This window comes from Eutrigla gurnardus (assembly GCF_963514095.1).
Source record: "Eutrigla gurnardus genome assembly, chromosome: 17".
NCBI lineage: Eukaryota > Metazoa > Chordata > Actinopteri > Perciformes > Triglidae > Eutrigla > Eutrigla gurnardus.
The window spans coordinates 23503453-23528008 of record NC_139928.1 but is presented as its reverse complement, the minus strand read 5'-3'; the positions used below and the strand labels follow the sequence as shown (position 1 = coordinate 23528008).

Here is a 24556-nt window from a genome sequence, read left to right as displayed (position 1 = left end):
TTTTAACTTTGTAGTTTTATATCTGCCGATGTCACAGTTTGTTGGTTTGTGGTTCCAACTACGATATTTATGGCCAATCCTTCGTCTTCCTGTCCGACAGGTGGCCATCGCCCAGTTCAGCGACGACGCCCGGACCGAGTTCAAGCTGAACTCATACGCCGACAAGGAGCAGCTGCTGGACGCTATCAACAAGATCTCCTACAAGGGAGGCAACACCAAGACAGGTGAGGAGCGTTTCCTCGGTGGCGACAGATATGTTTTGCCAGACAGAGAAATATTAATTTTATAAAGTTATAAAACAAAAAAGAAGAGAAGAAGCTGAAACATTGCATTAATTTATTTTTTGCTTGAGTCAAATAATACATTTTCAGTTTATACACCAGAGCAGGATTTTTGTGACAAACTAAAATTTATTTATTTTTTTAACTAAATGAAAATAAGTGAAAACCACTATGATTAACCTGAAACTAAATAAAAATTATATCTGTTTAAGAAAAACTCAAACTGAGCTGAAACAATATTAAAAAGAAATAAAAATAGAAATTGCCTAAAAATTAATGTCAATTTCAGACTTTCATTTTTTCCTTTTCCTGAGTTACATTGCTCATTATCATGTCGTGTTGGTGCTGCTAGAATATTTTAGCTTTTATATATTTTAGGTTTTTGGTAAGGTGTTTGAAAGAGGACGACTCATTCGGGAGTTAAGTGTTATTATTTAGACTGAAAATAAAGAAACAGGTCAGACATTCACTAGAGTTCATACTTTTTACTATTTACATTTTTCTTCATTCTTCATTTTATTCTTCTTCTTTCATCTTTTAAAAATATAATCAGAACAAATCAAAAATGTGAAGCTATATTATTTTTGCAGCAGAAACATCTAAACGGTGTAATTCTGCTTTAAAGGGCCAAACATGTTGCCTGGATACTCGACCAACACAGCAACGTTTGCAGTGGTTGCCGATCCCTTCTCTTCCTTCGCTGCCAAACAACAGATTTGAGAAGATTGTCCTCGTTTATTGTTTGAAAGAGATTCAGCCGTGGGCTGCTCGGCCTGACGTTCCCCCCGCTGGGCCGCTCTGATGCTCGTTTTCATCGCCGCCGCCGCCAAATTATCATCGCGTGACGTTTTCCTCCTGCAGCGCAGTCACATCTGATCATTCATTTATGAAAACCTTCTGCCACAAAGAAAGAAACCATAGAGCCAGCTGAAGGACAAACAGATTCACAATGGAGGAAAAGACACTTTGTGACGGGAACTAAAGTCGTTATCAAAGCGCTCGTCAAAGCCGTCAGACTTCATTGATGAAAACAGTAATTTAGTGGGAGAAACTGTGTACATCTCGCCACCACATTTATACATGACTTGCTTTAAAAGTATTTTTATTACGTCTTTTTAACTCAGTGCATTCTGCATTATTATTACCTCATTATATTGTGTTTTTTCTATCTATTCTATATATTTTCTTCTATCTATTCTTTAACTATCTAGCTAACGATCTATCTATCTTTCTATCATCTGTCTATTTCTGCTTACCCATCCACCATCTATCATTCTATATTTCTAACTACAGCTAGCTTTCTAGCTGTCTAGTTAGCTATCCAGCTGGTCCGTCTTCTTTCTATTGTCTGTCTGCATTTACCATGAATTCATCCATCCATCATCTACGTAGCTAGTAGAGCTATAGCTAGCTATCTAGCTTTCCAACTATCTAGCTATCTAGCCTTCTAGCTAGCTAGGTAGCTAGGTAGCTCATTTTCTAGCTAGCTTTTTAACTACTAACTAACTACAATAGGTTTTATTTGAAAATACATTTGTTTTAAAGTCGTCATATTAAAGAAGAACTTCTGGATCCTATATCACCATCGATCGTGATACACGAGTGAGTGAATATCAACTGGAAGCGCGTCACACATCCGTCTTTAGGACTGAAGTAGTGAAATTATTCCAGAACAATCGATTACAACTTGATTTGCGTGGTCCGTCCCGTTCAGGTCGAGCCATCCAGCACGTGAAGGACAAAATCTTCACGGCCGAGGGGGGAACCCGACGGGGGATCCCCAACGTGCTGGTGGTCCTCACCGACGGCCGGTCCCAGGACGACGTCAACAAGGTTTCCAAGGAGATGCAGATGGAAGGTCAGACCTGCAAGCTTTCACATTTTACACCCAGGATTTGTACAAAGTTTACAAACACGGAGAATCGTATTTGTTTTTTACATTTTCATACAATAGAATGAACATTTACGAGCGACGTGATATTTAGACGATCAACTAAAAGCTACATTTCTCGTTTTCACTTGAAACACATTTTTGAAATGTGAACATGATGTGCGATTCTTCCTGGTTGTCTGTGTTACCTTCAGGCTACATCGTTTTCGCCATCGGCTTCGCCGACGCCGACTACGGGGAGCTGGTGAGCATCGCCAGCAAACCCAGCGACAGACACGTGTTCTTCGTGGACGACCTGGACGCCTTCACCAAGATCGAAGAGAAGCTGGTGACCTTCGTGTGCGAGGCCGCCACCGCCAGTGAGTAACCGAACTCTCGGGTCTGGATCGCCGAGGTACACGCGATGCCTAAACACACCTCTTTGTTTCTTTCCCAGCTTGTCCGTCCGTACCGATGAGCGGCAGCACCACACCAGGTAAACATCAGACACTTACAGCAGCTTAAAGTTAGGGTGGATGAAAACTATACAGTGTGTCCAAGTACCTCAAATACTACAGGTAGAAGTATCCTGTAGTGTTTCTTTTCAAGACTCTTATACAAACAGGAAGTCTAGTTACATCGCTCAGTCGAATTGGTGCTACTAGAATACTTTAGTTTGTTTTATTGCTGGAAAAAATAAGAAAAAGAACCTCAGCAATTTTTGTTTGTTTTTGTTAAAAAGAGGACGATTCATCAGGAGGTTAGTGTTTAGGGGAGTAGAGTAAAAATTAGACAGATATTCACTAGAGTACATGCTTTTTACTGTTTTTAGTATTTTAATGTAATATAAAAACATAAATAATGGACTTAAAAGACAAAACATCAAAACAAAAAATCACATATAAGAGACGACAGACATTATTTATTATTATTACATTATTTAAAAAGCATTAGAGTAATAAACATGATTGGTTTTATGAAAAGATTGGTTTTATGAAAAGTAAACGGCATATAAATACTAATAAGCAGTAATAAATTGAAACGTGTCCCTGATTGTTTCTGACGTGGTCCGTCAGGTTTCCGGATGATGGAGCTGTTCGGGCTGGTGGAGAGTCGCTACAGCAGCGTCTCCGGCGTTTCCATGGTACCCGGCACCTTCAACACCTTCCCCTGCTTCCACCTGCACAGCGACGCCTTCCTGGCCCAGCCCACCAGGTAAGACCGGGACCAGGGTACCCGGGTACCCGGGTAGAGGTGGTGGTTCCACTGGGGTCTGACCTTCCCCTCCCCCCTCAGGTTCGTCCACCCTGAAGGACTCCCCTCCGACTACACCATCACCCTGCTGTTCCGGCTGCTGCCCGACACCCCCGAGGAGCCCTTCGCCCTCTGGGAGATCCTGGACAAGAACAACGAGCCGCTGGTGGGAGTCATCCTGGACAGTGAGCCTCCACACCAGCGTCCTCCGTCCAGGAATGGGTTCCAGGGATGATGTAACGGGGTTTCATTGTGTCGTGGTTTTATGTGTCGTCCTGCAGACGGAGGAAAGACTCTGACGTTCTTCAACAACGACTACAAGGGAGAGTTCCAGACGGTCACCTTCGAAGGGCCGGAGATCAAGAAGCTCTTCTACGGCAGCTTCCACAAGGTCAGTCTCCTGGTCCCCGACTTCCTGTCTCCGGTTCCTCCACATAGTCTGGTCTGGTCTCTGGACTAATGTGAGCTACTATCTAGACCTCTGGGGGACCACAGGTGGTCTCTGGCAGCCCCCCCTTCCTTACAGTACAGGGAGTCCTGACAGGCGTGCCCTGATCCTGAACCTGCTCACAGTCATGTTGTGTTAGTGTCGGCGTGCCGCTGAGGGACTCGCTGACTGATCTGCAGTCAGCTCTGTCTGCTGGCTGTGAGCAGAGAGTGTGTGTGTGTGTGTGTGTGTGTGTGTGTGTGTGTGTGTGTGTGTGTGTGTGTGTGTGTGTGTGTGTGTGTGTGTGTGTGTGTGTGTGTGTGTAGTGGGTTGTATAACCCTTCAGGACCCGTACAGGTCTGTATGGCTTCATGTGGTTCTGGATCAGAGAACAGAACTCTCTCACGTCTTAATAACCTGAATAGACTTGGTCCTCTGGGGTCCTGAGTGTTCAGGCGTCAGGTCTCCTCCTGCTGCTAGTACCACACACACACACACACACACACACACACACAATAAAAACTAGGGTGTAAACAAACAAACTAAAATGACGTTTGAACTCTTCGTCTCTCTAGAAAAAGGCTTTTATTTGTTTGCTGGATTGAAACGTGACTTTTACTTTGCATTCTAAGTTCAGTTCATGATGCAACGGCAGGAAACAGAGGATGAAGAGTTTATCTTCAGTTCTCTCCGTGCTTTCATGTTTTACTGATCCGACAGGAAGGGGGCGCTGTTGTCCTGCTGTCGGTGGGAGGCCAAGTACTTCCTGAGTGAAGTAGAACAGATTAGAGGAGAGGATGTAGAGCTTCATGATGCTGCTGCCCTGTTTCCTGCCGCAAATATAGATTTACAGTATTACATGTATATTATTATTATTATTATTATATTAATATTAACAAATCAGACTGTAAATCAGAAACAGTTTGTCTGATCAATATGAATTATGTTTCATGACTTTGTTGAACCATGTGTGTTTTGAATTCGCTCAATAGGGGGCGCCACTGGTTCAAAACATGTGCATGGGCCATGGCCAAATCTGGAATTGTTTTAATTCATATTTTTTTATTACAGAAATGATTCATTATTTATTTTTTGTTTATTATTATTATTATGTATTATTATTAATATTAATAATAATAATAATAATATTAATACATTGGTTATACATTTTTGTTATATATTGTTTTATGTATTATCATTTTTATGTGTATTATTATTGTTACATTGATTGCGAATTATTTTTATATTTATTATTTCATTTGTTATATTATTATTATTATTATTATTATTATTATTATTACTGTTATTATTACGATCGCTACTGTTTTCCTTCAGCTGGTATTTAATTTATAATAAGTGACTAATGGACGTTTCTCTCGCAGCTTCACATCGCCATCAGCAAGACGAGCGCCAAGGTGGTGATCGACTGCAGCGCGGCGGCCGAGAAGAGCATCAACGCGGCGGGCAACGTCACCATGGACGGCCTGGAGGTCCTGGGTCGGATGGTCCGGTCCAGAGGCAACAAGGACAACTCTGCTCCGGTGAGGACGGACGGACGGACAAGCACACACACTCACACACGTCACATGATCCTGTGTTTGCATTTGACCCCCTGGTCTGTTTATTTTAAATAATTCATTCATTGAATAATTGAATTAATTATTTGAGCTGCATGTCACATTAATCGTCAGGTTCCCATCGTTCCTGTGATAAAAAGCAGAGGAACTGAGGGCCCAGGTCTCAGGTCTCTGGTCTCAGGTCTCAGGTCTCTGGTCTCAGGTCTCAGAGCCCAGGTCTGAGGTCTCAGGTCTCAGGTCTCAGGTCTCAGAGCCCAGGTCTGAGGTCTCAGGTCTCTCAGGAAGGAAGAGCATCACGCTTCCTTCAGTAAAGATTTTATCAGGAGACAGGAAATTCAATAAGCGCCTCCTTCTGATTGGCTCAACAAATCGATGTTCCGGCTGCGAGAGGCCGACTCGCCGTCTGATTGGTTGTAATCTCCCACGGTTTTTAGAGCCCATAAATCACACACTGCCCCCCCCCCCCCCCCCAGAAAAATAGATTCCCAGAAGAAAAAAGTCACAAATTTGCGAGTTTATAAAGTGGCAGATTTGCGGGTTTATTGCGATGCTAACAGGTCGGTACGGATCCACAACATCGGGTTTTTCTTCCTCCTGCAGTTCGAGCTCCAGATCTTTGACATCGTCTGCAGCACCTCGTGGGCCGGCCGGGACAAGTGCTGCGAACTTCCTGGTCTGGTGAGGTCACACTTCCTGTCTCTCGTCCGAGTTAAAGTCTTCATTGTACAGCGTTTGCTCAAGGGCATTTCTACGTTTTCACGAGCACGGCAGTATTTATGTGATCGAGAACAAACAAGAAACAATCACCCGTGTCATTGCCATATATAAATAATTTAAATAAATTAAAATAAATAAATTAAAATACAAAAAAATAAAAATATATATATATATTTTAATTTTGTGTTTTTATGTATTTATTTTAATTTATTTAATAATTTTTTCTCTTTCCAGAGGAAGGAGGCCGACTGCCCGGCCATGCCCAAAGCCTGCACCTGCACCCAGGACAGCAAAGGGCCCCCCGGCCCTGCTGGACCCCCAGTGAGCTTCACACACACACACAATACACACACAATACACACACGATACACACACACACACACACACACACACACACACACACACACACACTGCTGAACAATCAATTCATCTGATTGATTGTGTTCCAAGAAACACACATTTAATGAAACTATGATGTATTTTTTTGCATCTTGACTTGAATGTGTTATCAGACAGGAAGTTGTTTTTTACAGCAACATTGATGCACCTGAACGTTACATTCTCTTCTTGCTCCTTTTACATTTTTACTCCCTGTGATCTCGTTAACCTCTATATTCATGTTTAAAGTCACACATCGTTGCTTCACGTTTACTTTGAATGTCTTTATTGGTCCGTCTGACCGGCTGATCTCTGCCTTCCAAACAGGGCGGATCAGGAATCAGAGGAGCCCGAGGAGATCGTGGAGAGCCGGGCCCCCTGGTGAGTCTGAAAACTGATTCCAAGTCAGAACTTCTAGTGATTTAAAAAAATGTATTTCTGTTTTTAATGCTTGTTCTGAGAAAAGAGCTAAGAGGAAAAACAGCTGAACAGGAAGTGACTTCATAACAATGATGACATGTCTGTCACATGGTCCACGAGGTCCTTTATGCCCCACTTTCCTGAAGTCAGCATCGATGAGGGAATTACCCACAGTTCATAGCATAACGTTAAACAGGAATTTAAAAACGTGTGGCATATTCCATTTACACAGAAACATTTAATATGGAGCATAAAACATCCAGGTGTTTACATTCATCCAAGCCGTTTGAACCAGAACAAGTCCATCACTTCTACGATAATTACACCTGGATGACCAGAGTCCTGAAGACGTTCAGGTCTGGCTGTAAAACATGTGAAATCAAAGACAACATGTTTATGTCATCAAACAAATAAAACCTGAAAACAACAACAAAGAAACACGATGCAACGGGCAGATGATTTCACAGAGCACCTGAAGGCACCACGGCGGGTTTCCTCACCTCTGTAGGACTTTATTCTGTCACAGCCACGTCCGGCTCAGTAGATGTGTCTCTTACAGATCCACCGTTTGGGTCCTGTGTGGTTGTTGTGGTCCCAGGTCCCGTCCTGGTCCATGTAGACCCTGGATAAGACCCCGGGTGGGGGCAGCATCTGCACCTCTAACCCCCAGGATCTGAAGGGAAACCCGCATGGTTACGGCTCAAAGCTTCATAGAGTCTTCATAGAAGCAGTTATTTCAAATGAATTGACATGTTGGCGCCCCCGTGTGGTCCATCGGCAGACTGCAGGTTATCTGTAGCTGCGCTGAGATCAGTGGTTCTTTACATCGGTGTCCCAAAAAACATCCAAAATAATCACTTTACAGCACAATTCATTGTTCAGTTGATTATCTAGAATGAGGAAGAACTAAAAAATAAATAATAAGAAGAATTAATTATTCTGTTATTTAATATCTGCTATAAAGCCTTAATGTGTCATGATTTGTAAGTTTTCTCACTGATGCGGGAAGGACGATCCGTCCACCCATTTCCATTTGGGCGTCCATCGGTCCGTCCATCGGTCCGTCGTGTGCAGGCCGATCCAGGAAGCGTCGGGTTTATTCAGGTCGCTGACGAACTCCTGAAAACCGCGTGAAAGTCGGATCGTTATTCCTGCGTTGGTTGGCAGGAACAGGGAAAGCAAAAGTACAACAAGCAGGAAGGGACACTGCTGTGATGTCAATGTGTTTTTTTTTTTTTTTTGTCTGGCGATTGTCACTTTAAAAATTCTCCAATTGACCCTAAAGATATCTTCACTGTTCTAATGAATCACTTTCACTTAAGTGGATAAACCCGTGGCGTGTGAATCACCTGTTCGGCTTTGCTGCTGATCGTCACCAGGTTGGATCCTCGGCTCTCACAGTCCCTCTGGCTCTCCGTCCAGCTCTTCCTCTCCGTAGACTTGAAGTAGCAGCTGCACTGAAACCTCCTCCACACTGTGATGAACCATCAACGCTCAAGGATCAATACCTTCACCTCGTTCAGATCAATGCTTTCTAAATGTTGCCTGTAGGCGCTTTGAGGTACAACAGCACTCCCTGGTGGTTAAACTGTTTCCTTTTTTTTTTAAACCCCTCACCTGTGAAGTTGCCTCGTAGCTGGTTGCCCGGGTCCTGGTCCTGGTTCTGGCAGAAACGGTTGCTCAGGGCCTCGTAGTCGATGCCGAGCCGCTGCTTCTCCAAAGAGATCGTAACATCTGGCCAAAACCACGAAAAGGCAACGGGTCAGATCCATCGATCGAGCTCGTGTTTGACTCACGACATTCAAAGAGTGAAACGAAGACGAAGGTCCTCACAGAGTTTGGACAAGACGGCGAGTCCGATGGCCAGCAGGAGGCAGAGTAGAGCCAGAACCAGAGCAGCGGCTCTGAACCGGTTCCTCTGGACCGACAGGTGACCGACAGCGTGGGATCCTGAGGACGAGGCCAAAAAACACATTTTTAATGAAGACGTTAACCGGATGTTTGTCGTTGCTATGACAACAAGTGAAAGCTACCGCTAGCATCTTAGCCCAACCGCCCCGATCAAAGCAACAATAAGCATCAGCACCATCAGCCTTAACGAGGCGTTGTCACATGTTGGGATGATTCATTACAAACTTAAATACGTACATTCAGGTGGACGTTAGCTAGCATAGATGTTGGTTGTTAGCATCGGAATAAACTCGCACATTTGCAACTTTTTTCTCCGAATATTCTCTCGGCTCTGTTTTTTTTTTCGACAGCAGCCCTGATACGTCGTAGGTACGTAGTGGTGTGCTGGCAGACCAAATAATAATCAATAAGTAAATAAATAGATCCTCAGCATTTGATTGGATGGCTAAAAAGTGTTTAGTGCCATACGGAGCTCCAGAAGAGAGAACATGTAATATTTTGTAGAAAAGATAATCAGAATTTAATACAAATACATGTATTTGTGGTAGTAATAATGTGATTTAAAGGGTTAAAAATAAGAGGCAGATATCTGATCTGTACATCTGAGAGAAGAAAGTCAGCGTTTCTAGTCGAGTGACAGGAAGCAGATTTCATCATCAGTCAGTTTCATTTGACACCTTTTAAAAACATGTTCATGAACGTTCATCATTCTGCAGCTGTAAAAGTTTATTACTGCCGACTCAGCGGCTTCACCACGTTCTCTTGGTTTTCATCGAAAAGTGGATTTCAGTTTGCTGGTATTTCAGAGAAGATCGATCTGGTTGTTATGAATAAATGCTACAGAACGGATTTAAATATGTATTTATTTATGTATTATTATGCAGACTGTGCTGAAAAGAGAGCAGGAATAAATCAATCGGAATAAAAGTGAAAACTAAAAGTTATAACATTGTAATATTTGAAAAAATGAAATATTTAAAACTTAAAATAATTCAATCTCATAGAGACTCAAGAGCTAATATTTTTCTTATAATTAAATCATTTCCAGTCGTTTCTATATTCCCAGCTGTTTCCTTGTGTGTAACTATTATGTGGTATTAATTTTGTGTATCATTGATCACCTCCGTCCTGCGTGGAGGCGTGGCGGCAGCGGCCTCCTCCGATGGCGTCCAGGCTCTCGTAGATGTTGACCAGCCGCTCCACGCGCTCCTCTCCGTCCGCGTTGCTGTATTTCATGTTCATGCTGGAGTCCAGATCGTCCATGTAGACGTTCTTCAACCGTCCCTCCATTCGTCTGTCGTTCTTCAGGAGATCTCATCTGCTCTGTGCTGAACAGGAAGTGGTGGCGGCGACACAGCGAGCTCTCAGCGACCTTCCCCGGCTGATTACCTTTCTGCTTTTTTCATTTCTTCCTCGGAGCTTACAAAACACTTCTTGTTTCACGTTTTTCTTTTTTCTCTTTTTGACAGAAATCTGCTGAAATATGTTCAGACTTGTTCACTGATGATGCCGTTCATTTATTAAATATATATATATATATATATATATATGTATATATAATAGATATTTCTCGCCGTTGACTTTTGTACTTGTTCCAAAATGTGTTGCCATGGGAACCACGGGAAGGGGCGGGGCGTCACCTCTTTATTTATTCATATGAACCTTTTGTTCATTCATCTGCAAAGCTCGTCCATGCTGCAGGATCGTTAGTAAGTGTTTTATCAATAAAGTTGAGTGTTGAACATCAAGTCTCTCCCTCTCTTCAGGGTCCGACTGGTGGCGTAGGGGATGCAGGTCTACCGGGACCTCAGGGATCCCAAGGACCACAGGGACCCAGTGGGCGCTCCATCATGGGACCCCCAGTAGGTTTTCAGTCTCATTACAGGGCCGAGGTCCACGTAGTCCCGATACTGGTCCCGCTCTAATATCATATCATAATATAATAATCTTTATTTCAATGGTGTTCATGTTTAATATCTACTATCACACGTTTCTCATATTCAGATTTGTATTATAAGTTACTGGAGAAGTTACACTGGTTGGACAAAACGTAGTATTATTTTACTCCTTCGCAACTTGTTTTGTACTCAATTATAAACGATGTACATGAAACCAGAAACAACTTGTGTTTTATCTGCAGGGGGGTCAAGGAGAGGCCGGACAGAAAGGTGAGGCTGGACATCAAGGAGCTCAGGTAAGAAGATTACTCCACACTAGATCACCACTAACTCCACACTAGATCACAACTACCTCCACACTATATCACCACTAACTCCACACTAGATCACCACTAACTCCACACTAGATCTTACCTACCTCCACACTATATCACCACTAACTCCACACTAGATCACCACTAACTCCACACTAGATCACAACTACCTCCACACTATATCACCACTAACTCCACACTAGATCACCACTAACTCCACACTAGATCACAACTACCTCCACACTATATCACCACTAACTCCACACTAGATCACCACTAACTCCACACTAGATCACAACTACCTCCACACTAAATCACAACTACCTCCACACTAGATCACCACTACCTCCACACTAGATCACCACTACCTCCACACTAGATCACAACTACCTCCACACTAGATCACCACTAACTCCACACTAGATCACAACTACCTCCACACTTAATCACAACTACCTCCACACTAGATCACCACTAACTCCACACTAGATCACAACTACCTCCACACTAAATCACAACTACCTCCACACTAGATCACCACTAACTCCACACTAGATCAAAACTACCTCCACACTATATCACCACTAACTCCACACTAGATCACCACTAACTCCACACTAGATCACAACTACCTCCACACTAAATCACAACTACCTCCACACTAGATCACCACTAACTCCACACTAGATCACCACTACCTCCACACTAGATCACCACTAACTCCACACTAGATCACAACTACCTCCACACTAGATCACCACTAACTCCACACTAGATCACCACTACCTCCACAGTAGATCACCACTACCTCCACAGTAGATCACCACTACCTCCACACTAGATCACCACTACCTCCACACTAGATCACCACTACCTCCACACTAGATCAGCACTACCTCCACAGTAGATCACAACTACCTCCACACTAGATCACAACTACCTCCACACTAGATCACCACTAACTCCACACTAGATCACAACTACCTCCACACTAAATCACAACTACCTCCACACTAGATCACCACTAACTCCACACTAGATCACAACTACCTCCACACTATATCACCACTAACTCCACACTAGATCACCACTAACTCCACACTAGATCACAACTACCTCCACACTAAATCACAACTACCTCCACACTAGATACCCACTAACTCCACACTAGATCACCACTACCTCCACACTAGATCACCACTAACTCCACACTAGATCACAACTACCTCCACACTATATCACCACTAACTCCACACTAGATCACCACTAACTCCACACTAGATCACAACTACCTCCACACTAAATCACAACTACCTCCACACTAGATCACCACTAACTCCACACTAGATCACAACTACCTCCACACTAGATCACCACTAACTCCACACTAGATCACCACTAACTCCACACTAGATCACAACTACCTCCACACTAAATCACAACTACCTCCACACTAGATACCCACTAACTCCACACTAGATCACCACTACCTCCACACTAGATCACCACTAACTCCACACTAGATCACCACTAACTCCACACTAGATCACAACTACCTCCACACTATATCACCACTAACTCCACACTAGATCACCACTAACTCCACACTAGATCACAACTACCTCCACACTAAATCACAACTACCTCCACACTAGATCACCACTAACTCCACACTAGATCACAACTACCTCCACACTAGATCACCACTAACTCCACACTAGATCACAACTACCTCCACACTAAATCACAACTACCTCCACACTAGATCACCACTAACTCCACACTAGATCACCACTACCTCCACAGTAGATCACCACTACCTCCACACTAGATCACCACTACCTCCACAGTAGATCACCACTACCTCCACACTAGATCAGCACTACCTCCACAGTAGATCACCACTACCTCCACACTAGATCACCACTACGTCCACACTAGATCACCACTACCTCCACAGTAGATCACCACTAACTCCACACTAGATCACCACACCACAACCTTTTGTTGTTGCCTTCAAAGTTGATACAATAGGAAGCAATGCAACAACCCTAAATGGATGTGACCTTCAGTGACCTTCAGTGACCTTCATCTCCTCTTGTTGTTTCAGGGTATTGCCGGCAGACCTGGACCTCCAGGCAGAGAAGGACCTGCAGGATCCAGAGTGAGTCTCCTCGTAGATATAACCGTTAATATCAATAATGATATCTCTGATAGCACAGTAACACCACAATACACAATAACTTATACTTAAGTAAACTAACTTATACTTAAATAAACTAACTTATACTTAGTTAAACTAACTCATTGTCAAATAATTTAACTTATACTTAGTGAAACTAACTTATAGTTAAATAAACGACCTACTATTAGTACTAGTATAACTTCCTCCACCAGTGTTTCTAGTTTCCGGGTCTTTACTTTCCTGTCAGTCAGCAGTGAACTTCTTTAATTCTTCCTCCTCCTCTTCCTCAGGGACTCGAAGGCAAAGACGGTCCTCCGGGCAGACCGGGTCCCTCAGGAACCATCGTGAGTTAGATGTGGACTTTGTTTCATCTGTTTGTGACGGTTCACATACTGGACCAGTACTGGACCAGTACCGGACCGGTCCTCTAATAGAGGAAAATCACCATTTTCCTTTTGGACCAGTCGCATGATCTCTGAAAACAGTTCAGTGTCTGTTCTACTCCTGTTCTACGTTATCAACGTAAAGACTCTGATTCTGGTTCGGTTCTCTTCAGGGGACGCCAGGAGCCCCGGGGGCCCCGGGGAACACGGGCCTTTCAGGAAAACCGGGAGATCTGGGACCACCGGTGAGTCTGGCAGCCGGTGAATCACAAACGGGAGACGATGCGATAGTTATTTCCTCTTCAGGATATGTTTGCCTCTCTGGGCTTCCATACAGATACTTTTCAAAATAAAAGCACCAGTTGTCCAACCCCCAAAGTAGATATTGCAACCTGATTCATTTTTCTGCTGAGGTTGCAAATTAAGACAACGATGAAACCTGTTTTCCCTCTTCTCATTGATGCTTCTGTGTTTCAGGGAGTTCCTGGAGCCAAGGGGGAGAAGGGTGAACGGGTGAGTGTCCACCGCGGTGGTTGTTTGCAGGAAAACACACAATTATATAGGAAATAATTATCTCTCGCTAATCTCTATTTTATATTTCTGCAAAGAAATCTCGTTTAAACAACTTTATTTATTCATGTTTTCCACCAAAACAATAATTTGCTGCGTACTGATTACGGATCCACGACACACCACTCTTCTACTCTATTCTATTTCTACAGCTCACGCTCTCATGTCGCGGTTGGAGCTGATTTGTCTTTTTGAGGCTTCGGGAGGTGTTTCTGTTATTATGTCCACCCCCTGTCATTTCTAAAACTGTGTAAAGCTACTTGAACGTAGTTTCCAGGGACGGAGGGAGGAAGTGATGTCACCAGGTTTGGTGTTGTCATTCCTCCTCCGTAATATCTCCACAAACCTCTTGTAAAGATGAGACTTTATCTAATTCATTCACTCACAGACTTTAACTTGGAGGGAAGGTCAGAGAGTTCTGTGAAGGTCAGTGAAGGTGAGAGAGTTCTGTGAAGGTCAGTGAAGGTCAGAGAGTTCTGTGAAGGACAGTGAAGGTCAGAGAGTTCTGTGAAGGTCAGAGTTCTGTGAAGGACAGTGACGGTCAGAGAGTTCTGTGAAGGTCAGTGAAGGTGAGAGAGTTCTGTGAAGGACAGTGAAGGTCAGTGAGTTCTGTGAAGGTCAGTGAAGGTGAGAGAGTTCTGTGAAGGACAGTGAAGGTCAGAGAGTTCTGTGAAGGTCAGTGAAGGTCAGAGACTTCTGTGAAGGTCAGTGAAGGTGAGAGAGTTCTGTGAAGGACAGTGAAGGTCAGAGAGTTCTGTGAAGGTCAGAGTTCTGTGAAGGACAGTGACGGTCAGAGAGTTCTGTGAAGGTCAGTGAAGGTGAGAGAGTTCTGTGAAGGACAGTGAAGGTCAGAGAGTTCTGTGAAGGTCAGTGAAGGTGAGAGAGTTCTGTGAAGGACAGTGAAGGTCAGAGAGTTCTGTGAAGGTCAGTGAAGGTGAGAGAGTTCTGTGAAGGACAGTGAAGGTGAGAGAGTTCTGTGAAGGACAGTGAAGGTCAGAGAGTTCTGTGAAGGTCAGTGAAGGTGAGAGAGTTCTGTGAAGGACAGTGAAGGTCAGAGAGTTCTGTGAAGGTCAGAGTTTTGTGAAGGCCAGTGAAGGTCAGAGAGTTCTGTGAAGGTCAGTGAAGGTCAGAGAGTTCTGTGAAGGTCAGAGTTCTGTGAAGGTCAGAGAGTTCTGTGAAGGTCAGAGTTCTGTGAAGGTCAGTGAAGGTCAGAGAGTTCTGTGAAGGTCAGTGAAGGTGAGAGAGTTTTGTAAAGGTCAGTGAAGGTCAGAGAGTTCTGTGAAGGTCAGTGACGGTCAGAGAGTTCTGTGAAGGTCAGTGAAGGTCAGAGTTCTGTGAAGGTCAGTGAAGGTCAGAGTTCTGTGAAGGACAGTGAAGGTCAGAGAGTTCTGTGAAGGTCAGTGAAGGTGAGAGAGTTCAGTGAAGGTCAGTGAAGGTCAGAGTTCTGTGAAGGTCAGAGAGTTCAGTGTCTCGTTTCACCCATAATGCATTGCACATTAGTTTACATAGGTTTTACATTAGGTTTGACTGAACATTCGTAGTTTGTCTCTAAATCTGTCTATTTATGGACATCCATCAGTTTTAGTTCTGGTCATCAGACTAAAGACAGTCTGCTTGTGGGTCTGCAGGGAGACCTCCAGTCCACATCGTCGGTCCAGGCCATCGCCAGGCAGGTCTGCGAGCAGCTGATCCAGAGTGAGTAAAAAAACAACCTTCTGGGTATGGGGGGGGGGGTTAGACCTGGTTTTAGGAGGGTTCTGGTTCTGGTTCGTGGACAACTTTGCATCGTCTGCAGAGAAAACACTTCCAGAGTCTGGAGGGATGAATGTGTTTAAATGCCGTTCATTCAGCCGGTTCCTCTGGAGCCTCGTGCTGATAGATATATCCTTCTAGATGAAGATACACATGAACACTTAACTATGACCTCCATGATGGTTACATGTTTGAGCTTTTGATCCGATTTTTACTCTTTTTCTTCTGTTTTCAGGCCACATGGCGCGCTACAACTCCATCCTGAACCACGTTCCCAGTCCACCGGTGTCCATCCGCACGGTGCCAGGACCCCCCGGAGAGGCCGGCAGACAGGGAACCCCGGGGCCCCAGGGGGAACAGGGGCCGCCAGGAAGACCCGGGTTCCCGGGACAGAACGGACAGAACGGGCAGGCAGGAGAGAGAGGTAACGGGTCCGGACCCCGTTATCAGGGGGACTCAAAATCACAGACGGGGACGTCAACTTTAAAACTGTGTGTGTGTGTGTGTGTGTGTGTGTTTTCAGGTCATTCAGGAGAAAAGGGCGATAAAGGATCTTCAGGCATTGGAGTCCAGGGCCCACGAGGACCTCCAGGACCCCCTGGTATATTAAACCACACAAATGCTGTGTTCACACCAAATGGAAAGAGACCTTTTCGTGCAAACCAAATTAGTCCAGAGACCAGACCAGACTATGTGGAGAAACCAGAGACTGTCTGTGGTCCCCCAGAGGTCTAGATAGTAGTCCACATTAGTCCAGAGACCAGACCAGACTATGTGGAGGAACCAGAGACTGTCTGTGGTCCCCCAGAGGTCTAGATAGACCCTCCCATTAGTCCAGAGACCAGACCAGACTATGTGGAGGAACCAGAGACTGTCTGTGGTCCCCCAGAGGTCTAGATAGTAGCCCACATTAGTCCAGAGACCAGACCAGACTATGTGGAGCAACCAGAGACTGTCTGTGGTCCCCCAGAGGTCTAGATAGACCCTCCCATTAGTCCAGAGACCAGACCAGACTATGTGGAGGAACCAAAGACTGTCTGTGGTCCCCCAGAGGTCTAGATAGTAGCCCACATTAGTCCAGAGACCAGACCAGACTATGTGGAGGAACCAGAGACTGTCTGTGGTCCCCCAGAGGTCTAGATAGTAGCCCACATTAGTCCAGAGACCAGACCAGACTATGTGGAGGAACCAGAGACTGTCTGTGGTCCAAACAACAAGGTCTCTGCTGTATTTATGTCTAGATGACCTTATATGGAGTGTTGATGGAGCAGCTACAATGTTAGCGTAGCCTAGCACCATCAACCAGACTCCATTCAGAAAACCAGCGTTTTAACTCTTGTGGTCTTGCAGACAGACCTAACAAAGCATGACTCAGCACTTTTTACTGATCACCATCATGATGGAGTTATTTCAGCATCCTTTTCATCTGGTTATTGATATTAAATCACAGATCAATACTTTATTCTGGTTCCTCCAGCTGTGGTGAACCAGCCCACGTGGGTCTTGCTGGATCCAGTGAATCCAGCTTGGTGAAATCCACTGAGCACCTCTGGATGATGTCATGATGATGTCATGAATTCAGACAGGATGGTGTTTGGTTTTGGTCCAACCCGTTCCACATAAGTTCTCAATCTGGTCTTCATGTGTTACTAACTCCCCCTTCTCCATCCAGGTATCCAAGGGCAGGGCAGACCTGGCAGTCAGGGTCCTTCGGGGCGACCTGGAAATCCTGGAATCTCCGGTCGGCCCGGAGTCCCTGGACCCGTGGGCTCCGCGGGGCCTCCGGGCTACTGCGACCAGAACTCCTGCATGGGCTACAACGTCGGAGGTACGTAAACACACATCACCAGATGAGAGAAGAAGAAACCGTAACCATAGAAACCGTGTCTCGTCGACTACTTAGCTTGTTATTAGAGCGTCAAAGCCTTCAATAAATATCATAAATTACACACACAGTGTTTATGCTTGGCTTCCCACATATATAATTATGACACATACCGAGTTAATTGGAGGAAATATCTTTCCTAAGAAGCCATCAGCTTGTTTGAACACGTGAACTGGGTTTGATTGGCGCTCCGGAGAGATGCATGCTGGGTTTTCTCCTTCGTGGATCAGAGTTCCCGTGATGCGTCCGAAGCAGCAGTTTTTATTTGGGTCCCTTTTTTTTTCTTTTAACATTTATGCCTGCAGTACAACTTTGAGCCACTGGAGGGGAGTGTTTCTTCTGCTTCTGATGAGTCTTTACATTCCAGCTAATATGAACGTCGTTTTACTGAGAGGAAATGAAACGTATCGGACCGACAGAGAAAACCCAACATGACTCGTCTTCACCCGCCGAACGCATGATGGTGTTAACCCCCATGTGTGTTGAGGTCAAAGGTCACACGGCAGCCTAAGGGGTCTGCATGTTGTAATCATATCTCTCTCTCTCTCTTTCTCTCTTTACGACTTCTCCTCTTCGTCATCTTCAGCTCAGTATTTCACCAACAGCTGAGCCGCTTTCACAAACACTCAGAGCCTTTTTTCCAGCTTCCTTTCACCTCCAGGGGCCGATACGCCGTCCAAGTTAATACATAACAGATCCGATCATTTCCTGGTGATGAACATTTTCACAAACTCTCCCACATTAAACCAAAACTTTTGTTGCTTTCACTTTTAATTTGTAGTTGTTAAAGTTCAATGTATCCGTCCTCTAACTCTGCTTTCAGTGCGTAACCTTGGTAACCCTGACTCTGTAACCCTTGGTAACCCTTGGTAACCCTTGGTAACCTTTGGTATCCCTTGGTAACCCTTGGTAACCTTTGATAACCCTTGGTAACCTTTGATAAACCTTGGTAACCCTGATTCTGTAACCCTTGGTAACCCTTGGTATCCCTTGATAACCCTTGGTAACCTTTGATAACCCTTGGTAACCCTTGGTAACCTTTGATAACCGTCAGTAACCCTTGATAACCCTTGGTAACCCTTGGTTACCCTTGGTAAACTTTGATAACCCTTGGTAACCCTTGGTTACCCTGACTCTGTAACCCTTGGTATCCCTTGATAACCCTTGGTATCCCTTGATAACCCTTGGTAACCTTTGATAACCCTTGGTAACCCTTGGTAACCTTTGATAACCGTCAGTAACCCTTGATAACCCTTGGTAACCCTTGGTTACCCTTGGTAAACTTTGATAACCCTTGGTAACCCTTGGTTACCCTGACTCTGTAACCCTTGGTATCCCTTGGTATCCCTTGATAACCCTTGGTAACCTTTGATAAACCTTGGTAACCCTGACTCTGTAACCCTTGGTAACCCTTGGTATCCCTTGATAACCCTTGGTAACCTTTGATAACCCTTGGTAACCTTTGATAACCGTCAGTAACACTTGATAACCCTTGGTAACCCTTGGTTACCCTTGGTAAACTTTGATAACCCTTGGTAACCCTTGGTTACCCTGACTCTGTAACCCTTGGTATCCCTTGGTATCCCTTGATAACCCTTGGTAACCTTTGATAAACCTTGGTAACCCTTGGTAACCCTTGATAACCCTTGATAACCTTGTCCCTCTGTCTCTTACCCCCTCCTTCTCATCCTGCCCCCCCCCCCCCTCTTCCTGTCTCACTAACCCAACAAACCGATCCACAACGAACGTTGCTTCCTGTGGTGGCGGGGTTCGGCCATCTTTGTTTTGGGCTCTCACTGACTCTCTGCCTGGGTGTGCTGGCTGTCTCGCTGCCTGGTTGCTTGGCAACGCAGAGGATGACACTGACCGCGGCGTTGTTCCCGCAGTCCAACTGCCGCCCAACGTCTTCCAGAACTACGGCGAGGCAGAGGAGGACGACCCCTACCGCTACTACGAGCCCAACTACCCGGCGCCGCGGCCCGTCGCCCCCGACGACCCGGCGCTCGCCCACGAAGACGTCGACCTGAGGTCCCCCGGCGTGCACCGCAGCTCCCGGAGCCTGGAGGGTGAGGAGGAGGCGGAGGCGAGGGTCGGGAGGCTAAAGAGAGCAGCCAAGACGCCTCCTGGACTAATTCAATGAGAGGAGGTTGTCGGAGGCTGTTCGCTGTCTCTGATTGGGCGGTTTGGAGGCGTTACGGACTAATCAGCAAGTGCCTGATGTCCAGGATTTCTTAAGGACATGTTAGAGGGTCGGGGTGGGGGTCTGTCTGTGACTATCGTAATTCACCTACACTTTGAATTTACTTAAAAAAAACATATTGTTTGATTTGTCTTTGTTGTTTTTGTCTCAGTCGAGACTTTTGTCTTCAAATGGACTCGGATCGGTTTTATATGTCCGACGTTTTGCTCACCAGATCGGAGAAAAGTAGCCGCTTCTATTTTCAGGTTTCCCGGCTGGTTAAGTGCCTGTTGATCGTCCAACGCTCGTCACGTCTTTATATGTCTTTAGTTCAACCGATCGTTCCTTTCATCAAATCCTGATGGATGAAAACTGATTGAGAAGAAGCCGAGGTGCGAAGGGGGCGGAGCTTTGGTGGCTGCAGAACAGATGAATGAGGACTTCCTGTGAGGGTATTATCAGGGTTACGAGGTCTTTTTACGTATTTTGTCGGGGACAATAATTTAAAACAAATAGAAGAGCCGCTAGCTGCACATCTCCGCATTCTACACAATAATATACAAATAAAAACAAATCTGATAAACGTTTACACGACCTCCATCGCACAAGGTTTGCCAATTTTTTCCGAATTTTGTAATTTTGTTAAAATACACGCTTCACCTCGGGGTTGCTAACAGGTAAAGTCAACATCAAAAACACAATCTGTAAACAATACAGGATACGATGATTTGACGGGGAATGGAATCATCGTGAAAAATTACTGAACTGCTCTTAATTAGGTTTTTTTCACAAGTTTCGTTGTGCGTGAACAGAACGGGCGACAGGAAGTGACGTGAACGCGGTCTGCAGCACATTTCTAAACCTGTGTCTTGATAACGAAACTCTTTAACGTGTTTCTGTGCGTTTTTTTTAAAGGCTCCTAAACTCTGCAACTTTCCGTCTTCAAGAAAACATTTATTTATGTCAAGTTTTGCATGTTTTTGTTTCCATTTACCGTGTTGTTGTTTTTGTTTGTCATTTATGTGACGTATGAGGACCGCTGTGTGTTGCTGATCTGTATCTGAGAAGGTGGAAAGAAAATAATAATGTAAAAAAACAGCAGAGTTATTATATTTCATATTAAATGTAATTTTGGTTTCTGGTTCTCGTTGTAACTGACAGAAACTGTTGTTGTTGTTGTTGTTGTTGTTGCCGTCGATTGAAAGACGATTAAACAGAGATTAGGAGTGAAAACGTACTTTCATTTTTAATCTTTTTTTTTTTTTTTTTACTTTGGATTGATCTGCCTCCATTTGTGACGTTTATTATAAAATGCTAATTTAAGCTGAAAATCATCCGTTTCTGGGAGGAAACCACTTTGGGTTAATTTTTTTATATTTTATGCAGAAGTTGGAAGCTGATGTAACTACAACCGATGAAAATAATTTGTACGTTTGATTCCTTAAATTAGTTTCGTTGCTGGAGATCAGTTATCTGAAGGGAAGCCCAGTTAAAGGGAAGCCCAGTTAAAGGTGCGCTTGGTTTGTCTTCAGCATTTCTGATGTGATTTTAAAAATAAATAAATAAAACATCAAGGAAGTAATTTATTTTTTACTTGGTCTTGATTTTTTCTCAAAACAATAAAGGTGAAGTAACCGTTTGTGTGCGTGGTGATGTGATGTTAGTGTACTTTTATATTTATGACACTATTGTTTCGATTGTTCCTTTATTGTTTTTTTATATTCTTGTGTTGTAAGTTTGGAGATTAATAACTTTACCAGCTGTTACCCGAAACCCTCTAGCTCCTCCTCCTCGTGACCTTTGACCTTTCTCTCCAAGCAGTGCCTCTGCTTCTACACTGATGAAAAGCTGCCACCTTGTGGCGGAGGTGATGTATGACATGCAGCAGTGAAATGTATCAGAATCTCCTTTATTGGATCTAAAGATGTTTAAACTATTCAATATTAAATAATCTGTGATGTCTTAATATGTTTTAATGAACCAAACTTTGGTATATTATGATCTAGGGAAATATTCTTTTGCAAGTAAGTAAATCTAAATTGCCAAGATTAAATTCACAAATGTATGAGAACAATTGAGATATTGTGCGATATTAGGTCTGATTCGGTTGATCCAACCTGAAGTGAAGTGAAAAAATACATTTTTCTGAGTTTTGTTCTCATGAATTTGTGACTTTAATCTCAGAGAATTTCAGATATTTTTACTTTATAATCTAGAGCGTATTCAAGTTTTTTCAACAGCAATGTTTTATTCAGAATATAACCCTAGATATTTCTGTAAATGTGTTTATTATTACCATGAATGACCTCTTCTGAAGTGAAATAGACTTTTTCCAGAACGTTCCCGTTCGTCTGCCGAGAGGAAGTAAGTTGTGAATCCGACGCCGTGTGTGACATTTTCTAATCGTCGTCTTGAATCGACACGTGGTTCACATTCGGGTCTAAATCTGCCGAATCAAATTGGATTAGACGAGAACGGCAGAGAAATAAAAGCCATGTGACCGAAGCCGAAGCATCAAACTGACAAACAAAGAAATGCGGTGTCATGTGAGAAGAAAGACTTCGATTATTAGATTATAATATTAGCTGAAGCTTTCAGAGACGGAGAGAGTTTCTCCACAAAGCAAAATCAACTCTAAAGCCCTTTTCAGGAGCCGATCTGGAGCTTTCTATCCAACACATGGTCTTCATCAGCAGGACTGCGGAAATTTAAATCTCAGTTTTTTCTCTTTTTCTGTCCACTCTGGTCGAAGTCCTCGTGGAAGAATCTTTAAACATGTTTTGAAGCCAATGTTATCTGCTGATGAAGATCATGCGATGTTACTGAAAGCTCCAAGAACAGCCACTAAAAGGACATTGAGATGTTTTGTTGAAATAATGACATTGTATTCATCCAAAGACGTTTAAATTTGGTCCAATTACTGAGGAAAATGTCAAAATCTCTACGTAGGGAGGCCGAGACTCGAGGCCCCTTTCTGGTGGACCAACACGAGACCTCGTGAAAAAAAGATTATGTACGAAATCAACGGCGAGAGGCAAATCATTATTTTATCCTGTTTGAACTGAATTACACAGCAAGAAATTAGCATTTTGTTGTAAAACTGTATACAACTTTGAAAATTTGTAAGTAGGTAAGTTGCGTAAGTGACGTCTCTAGCTAGCTAGCTAGCGTTGATGACGTACATTGTGCGAAAGAGAAGCTGTAGTTCGCTGAGCGGTTTCACACAAAACTAAACAATATTGCAAACTGCAACATTCTTGACTTTCAGAATAATCTTAAATTAAAGGTCCTTGTCGTTGACTACTGTTTATATTTTTTCCAGAAATTAGGCAGTCCACCAGAAGGGGCACTAGTTCACCTCTGTAAGCTACTGAGTCCCACAAGTGACAATATCACCAATACACTTTATGTAGCTAATGAATATGAGTCCAAGATTATCTCCCTTTTAGCTCCGTTTTGGTCTCCACCATCTCTTCAGCTGCTAAATACAATGGAATAAACTTTATTTCAAACATTCAACAAATAAAAATCAATAAAATAGATTTAAAATAAAAAAACAAGAAAGCCCATAATAACAGAAAACAAAGAAACAATATACATTTGAAAATAAAAGTTTGAAAAGGAGTCTGGCCCGACCTCCTACTCATACTAATATATATATTACTAATACTAATATTAATGACATAAACCAACTCTCCGCCTCCGTGTCCGTCCTGAGAATAAAACACTGTATTTCTACTTTACATGATTGTAAATGACCCCATCAGATTGCTTTACATTTAACTTCCTCCCTTCTACACCTTGTGAAGATGATTGTTTTATACATCTTTTTAAACTGATATTTTACTTTGTTTGAAGCTAATTCCACCAGCTGGTCTCTGAATGTGTCTCAATGAGTTTTTTTACAGCTTCTTCTCTGAAAGCAGACAAACAACAAGCTCCGTGATGCCGATGGGAGCTTCACATTGATCCTCTCGAGGTTCGCCGTCATTCTTTTGATACCTGATGCTATTGAAGTATTGATTCCTGCCGCTCGGCCTCCTCACATCTCAGCAAGGACGTCGCTGAGTGAAATCGGAGCGATTATGAAGATTTCCCTTTGAAGGCCGGAGGGAGTTATGAGATTTCACAGCTCTGTTCACCTGCAAGTCTTTCTCAACATCATCTGTGTGTAAATAAGCTTAAAGGTTGCAGTCGGACGCTGTCGCATCTGAATAAACAGAAAAACAGAAAACTCTCCATCGCTGCCGGGAACGAGGAGGCAGGAAAATCCAGGAACGCGATGAATTAAAAAGCGATGAGTCGCTGATGTTTGTGTCCTGACAGCACGGCGCTCCTGTCCTCCTCCTCTGTGATGAATGAACCATCGAGGAGGCGAAACCAGCAACTCAGTAATGAGCACCAAAGTAGATGAGGAGGAGGAGGAGGAGGAGGAAGAGGAGGATGAGAACGAGACACTGTTCAAACCTGGTCCCACCTCGATCACAGGTCTAGCTTAAAGGACCATGTAGAGTTTTGAAAGGAAGTGACCATATTTGGATTGTGGATGAGCAAC

The 24556-nt window shown here is 43.8% G+C and overlaps 2 protein-coding genes and 1 long non-coding RNA gene across 10 annotated transcripts in view; 1 reads left to right on the top strand and 2 right to left on the bottom strand.

The window, feature by feature from the left end:
- Positions 1 to 20846, top strand: part of col14a1b (collagen, type XIV, alpha 1b) — a 77240-nt gene extending 56394 nt beyond the window's left edge. For 3 of the 6 annotated variants that reach the window (XM_084032725.1, XM_084032721.1, XM_084032720.1), the window contains 22 exons: positions 101 to 224; positions 1996 to 2139; positions 2367 to 2531; positions 2609 to 2647; positions 3228 to 3366; positions 3448 to 3590; positions 3687 to 3796; positions 5215 to 5373; positions 6010 to 6087; positions 6361 to 6447; positions 6832 to 6885; positions 10602 to 10697; positions 10976 to 11029; positions 13158 to 13211; positions 13523 to 13576; positions 13789 to 13860; positions 14093 to 14128; positions 15814 to 15880; positions 16173 to 16361; positions 16461 to 16538; positions 17610 to 17765; positions 19676 to 20029. In XM_084032725.1, coding sequence (XP_083888851.1) covers positions 101 to 224; positions 1996 to 2139; positions 2367 to 2531; positions 2609 to 2647; positions 3228 to 3366; positions 3448 to 3590; positions 3687 to 3796; positions 5215 to 5373; positions 6010 to 6087; positions 6361 to 6447; positions 6832 to 6885; positions 10602 to 10697; positions 10976 to 11029; positions 13158 to 13211; positions 13523 to 13576; positions 13789 to 13860; positions 14093 to 14128; positions 15814 to 15880; positions 16173 to 16361; positions 16461 to 16538; positions 17610 to 17765; positions 19676 to 19962 — 2385 coding nt within the window. In that variant the 3' untranslated portion in view covers positions 19963 to 20029. Of the gene's footprint in view, positions 1 to 100; positions 225 to 1995; positions 2140 to 2366; positions 2532 to 2608; positions 2648 to 3227; positions 3367 to 3447; positions 3591 to 3686; positions 3797 to 5214; positions 5374 to 6009; positions 6088 to 6360; positions 6448 to 6831; positions 6886 to 10601; positions 10698 to 10975; positions 11030 to 13157; positions 13212 to 13522; positions 13577 to 13788; positions 13861 to 14092; positions 14129 to 15813; positions 15881 to 16172; positions 16362 to 16460; positions 16539 to 17609; positions 17766 to 18408; positions 19651 to 19675 lie in introns of those variants that run through there. The other 3 variants (XM_084032723.1, XM_084032722.1, XM_084032724.1) reach the window with 3 other exon arrangements.
- LOC311028276 (C-type lectin domain family 10 member A-like) lies at positions 6533 to 10210 on the bottom strand (the record flags this gene model as incomplete). Of its 3 annotated transcripts, none has more annotated exons than XM_084032726.1 (7): positions 9957 to 10210; positions 8758 to 8874; positions 8542 to 8658; positions 8274 to 8398; positions 7922 to 8043; positions 7425 to 7597; positions 6533 to 7286 (listed from the first exon to the last, which is right to left on the bottom strand). In XM_084032726.1, exons 1-6 carry the CDS (start codon positions 10123 to 10125, stop codon positions 7462 to 7464), a joined length of 786 nt encoding a protein of 261 aa, XP_083888852.1. In that variant the 5' UTR covers positions 10126 to 10210. The 3 variants fall into 3 exon arrangements, with proteins under 3 accessions (XP_083888852.1, XP_083888853.1, XP_083888854.1); XM_084032727.1 differs by having other exon boundaries at positions 6533 to 6891; XM_084032728.1 differs by lacking the exons at positions 6533 to 7286; positions 7425 to 7597 and adding an exon at positions 7656 to 7743 and having other exon boundaries at positions 9957 to 10162.
- Positions 20181 to 21621, bottom strand: LOC311028277. The gene is made up of 2 exons (XR_014598702.1): positions 20840 to 21621; positions 20181 to 20766 (listed from the first exon to the last, which is right to left on the bottom strand). It is a non-coding gene; the product is annotated as an uncharacterized lncRNA (long non-coding RNA).
- Between the last annotated feature and the right edge of the window lie 2935 nt (positions 21622 to 24556).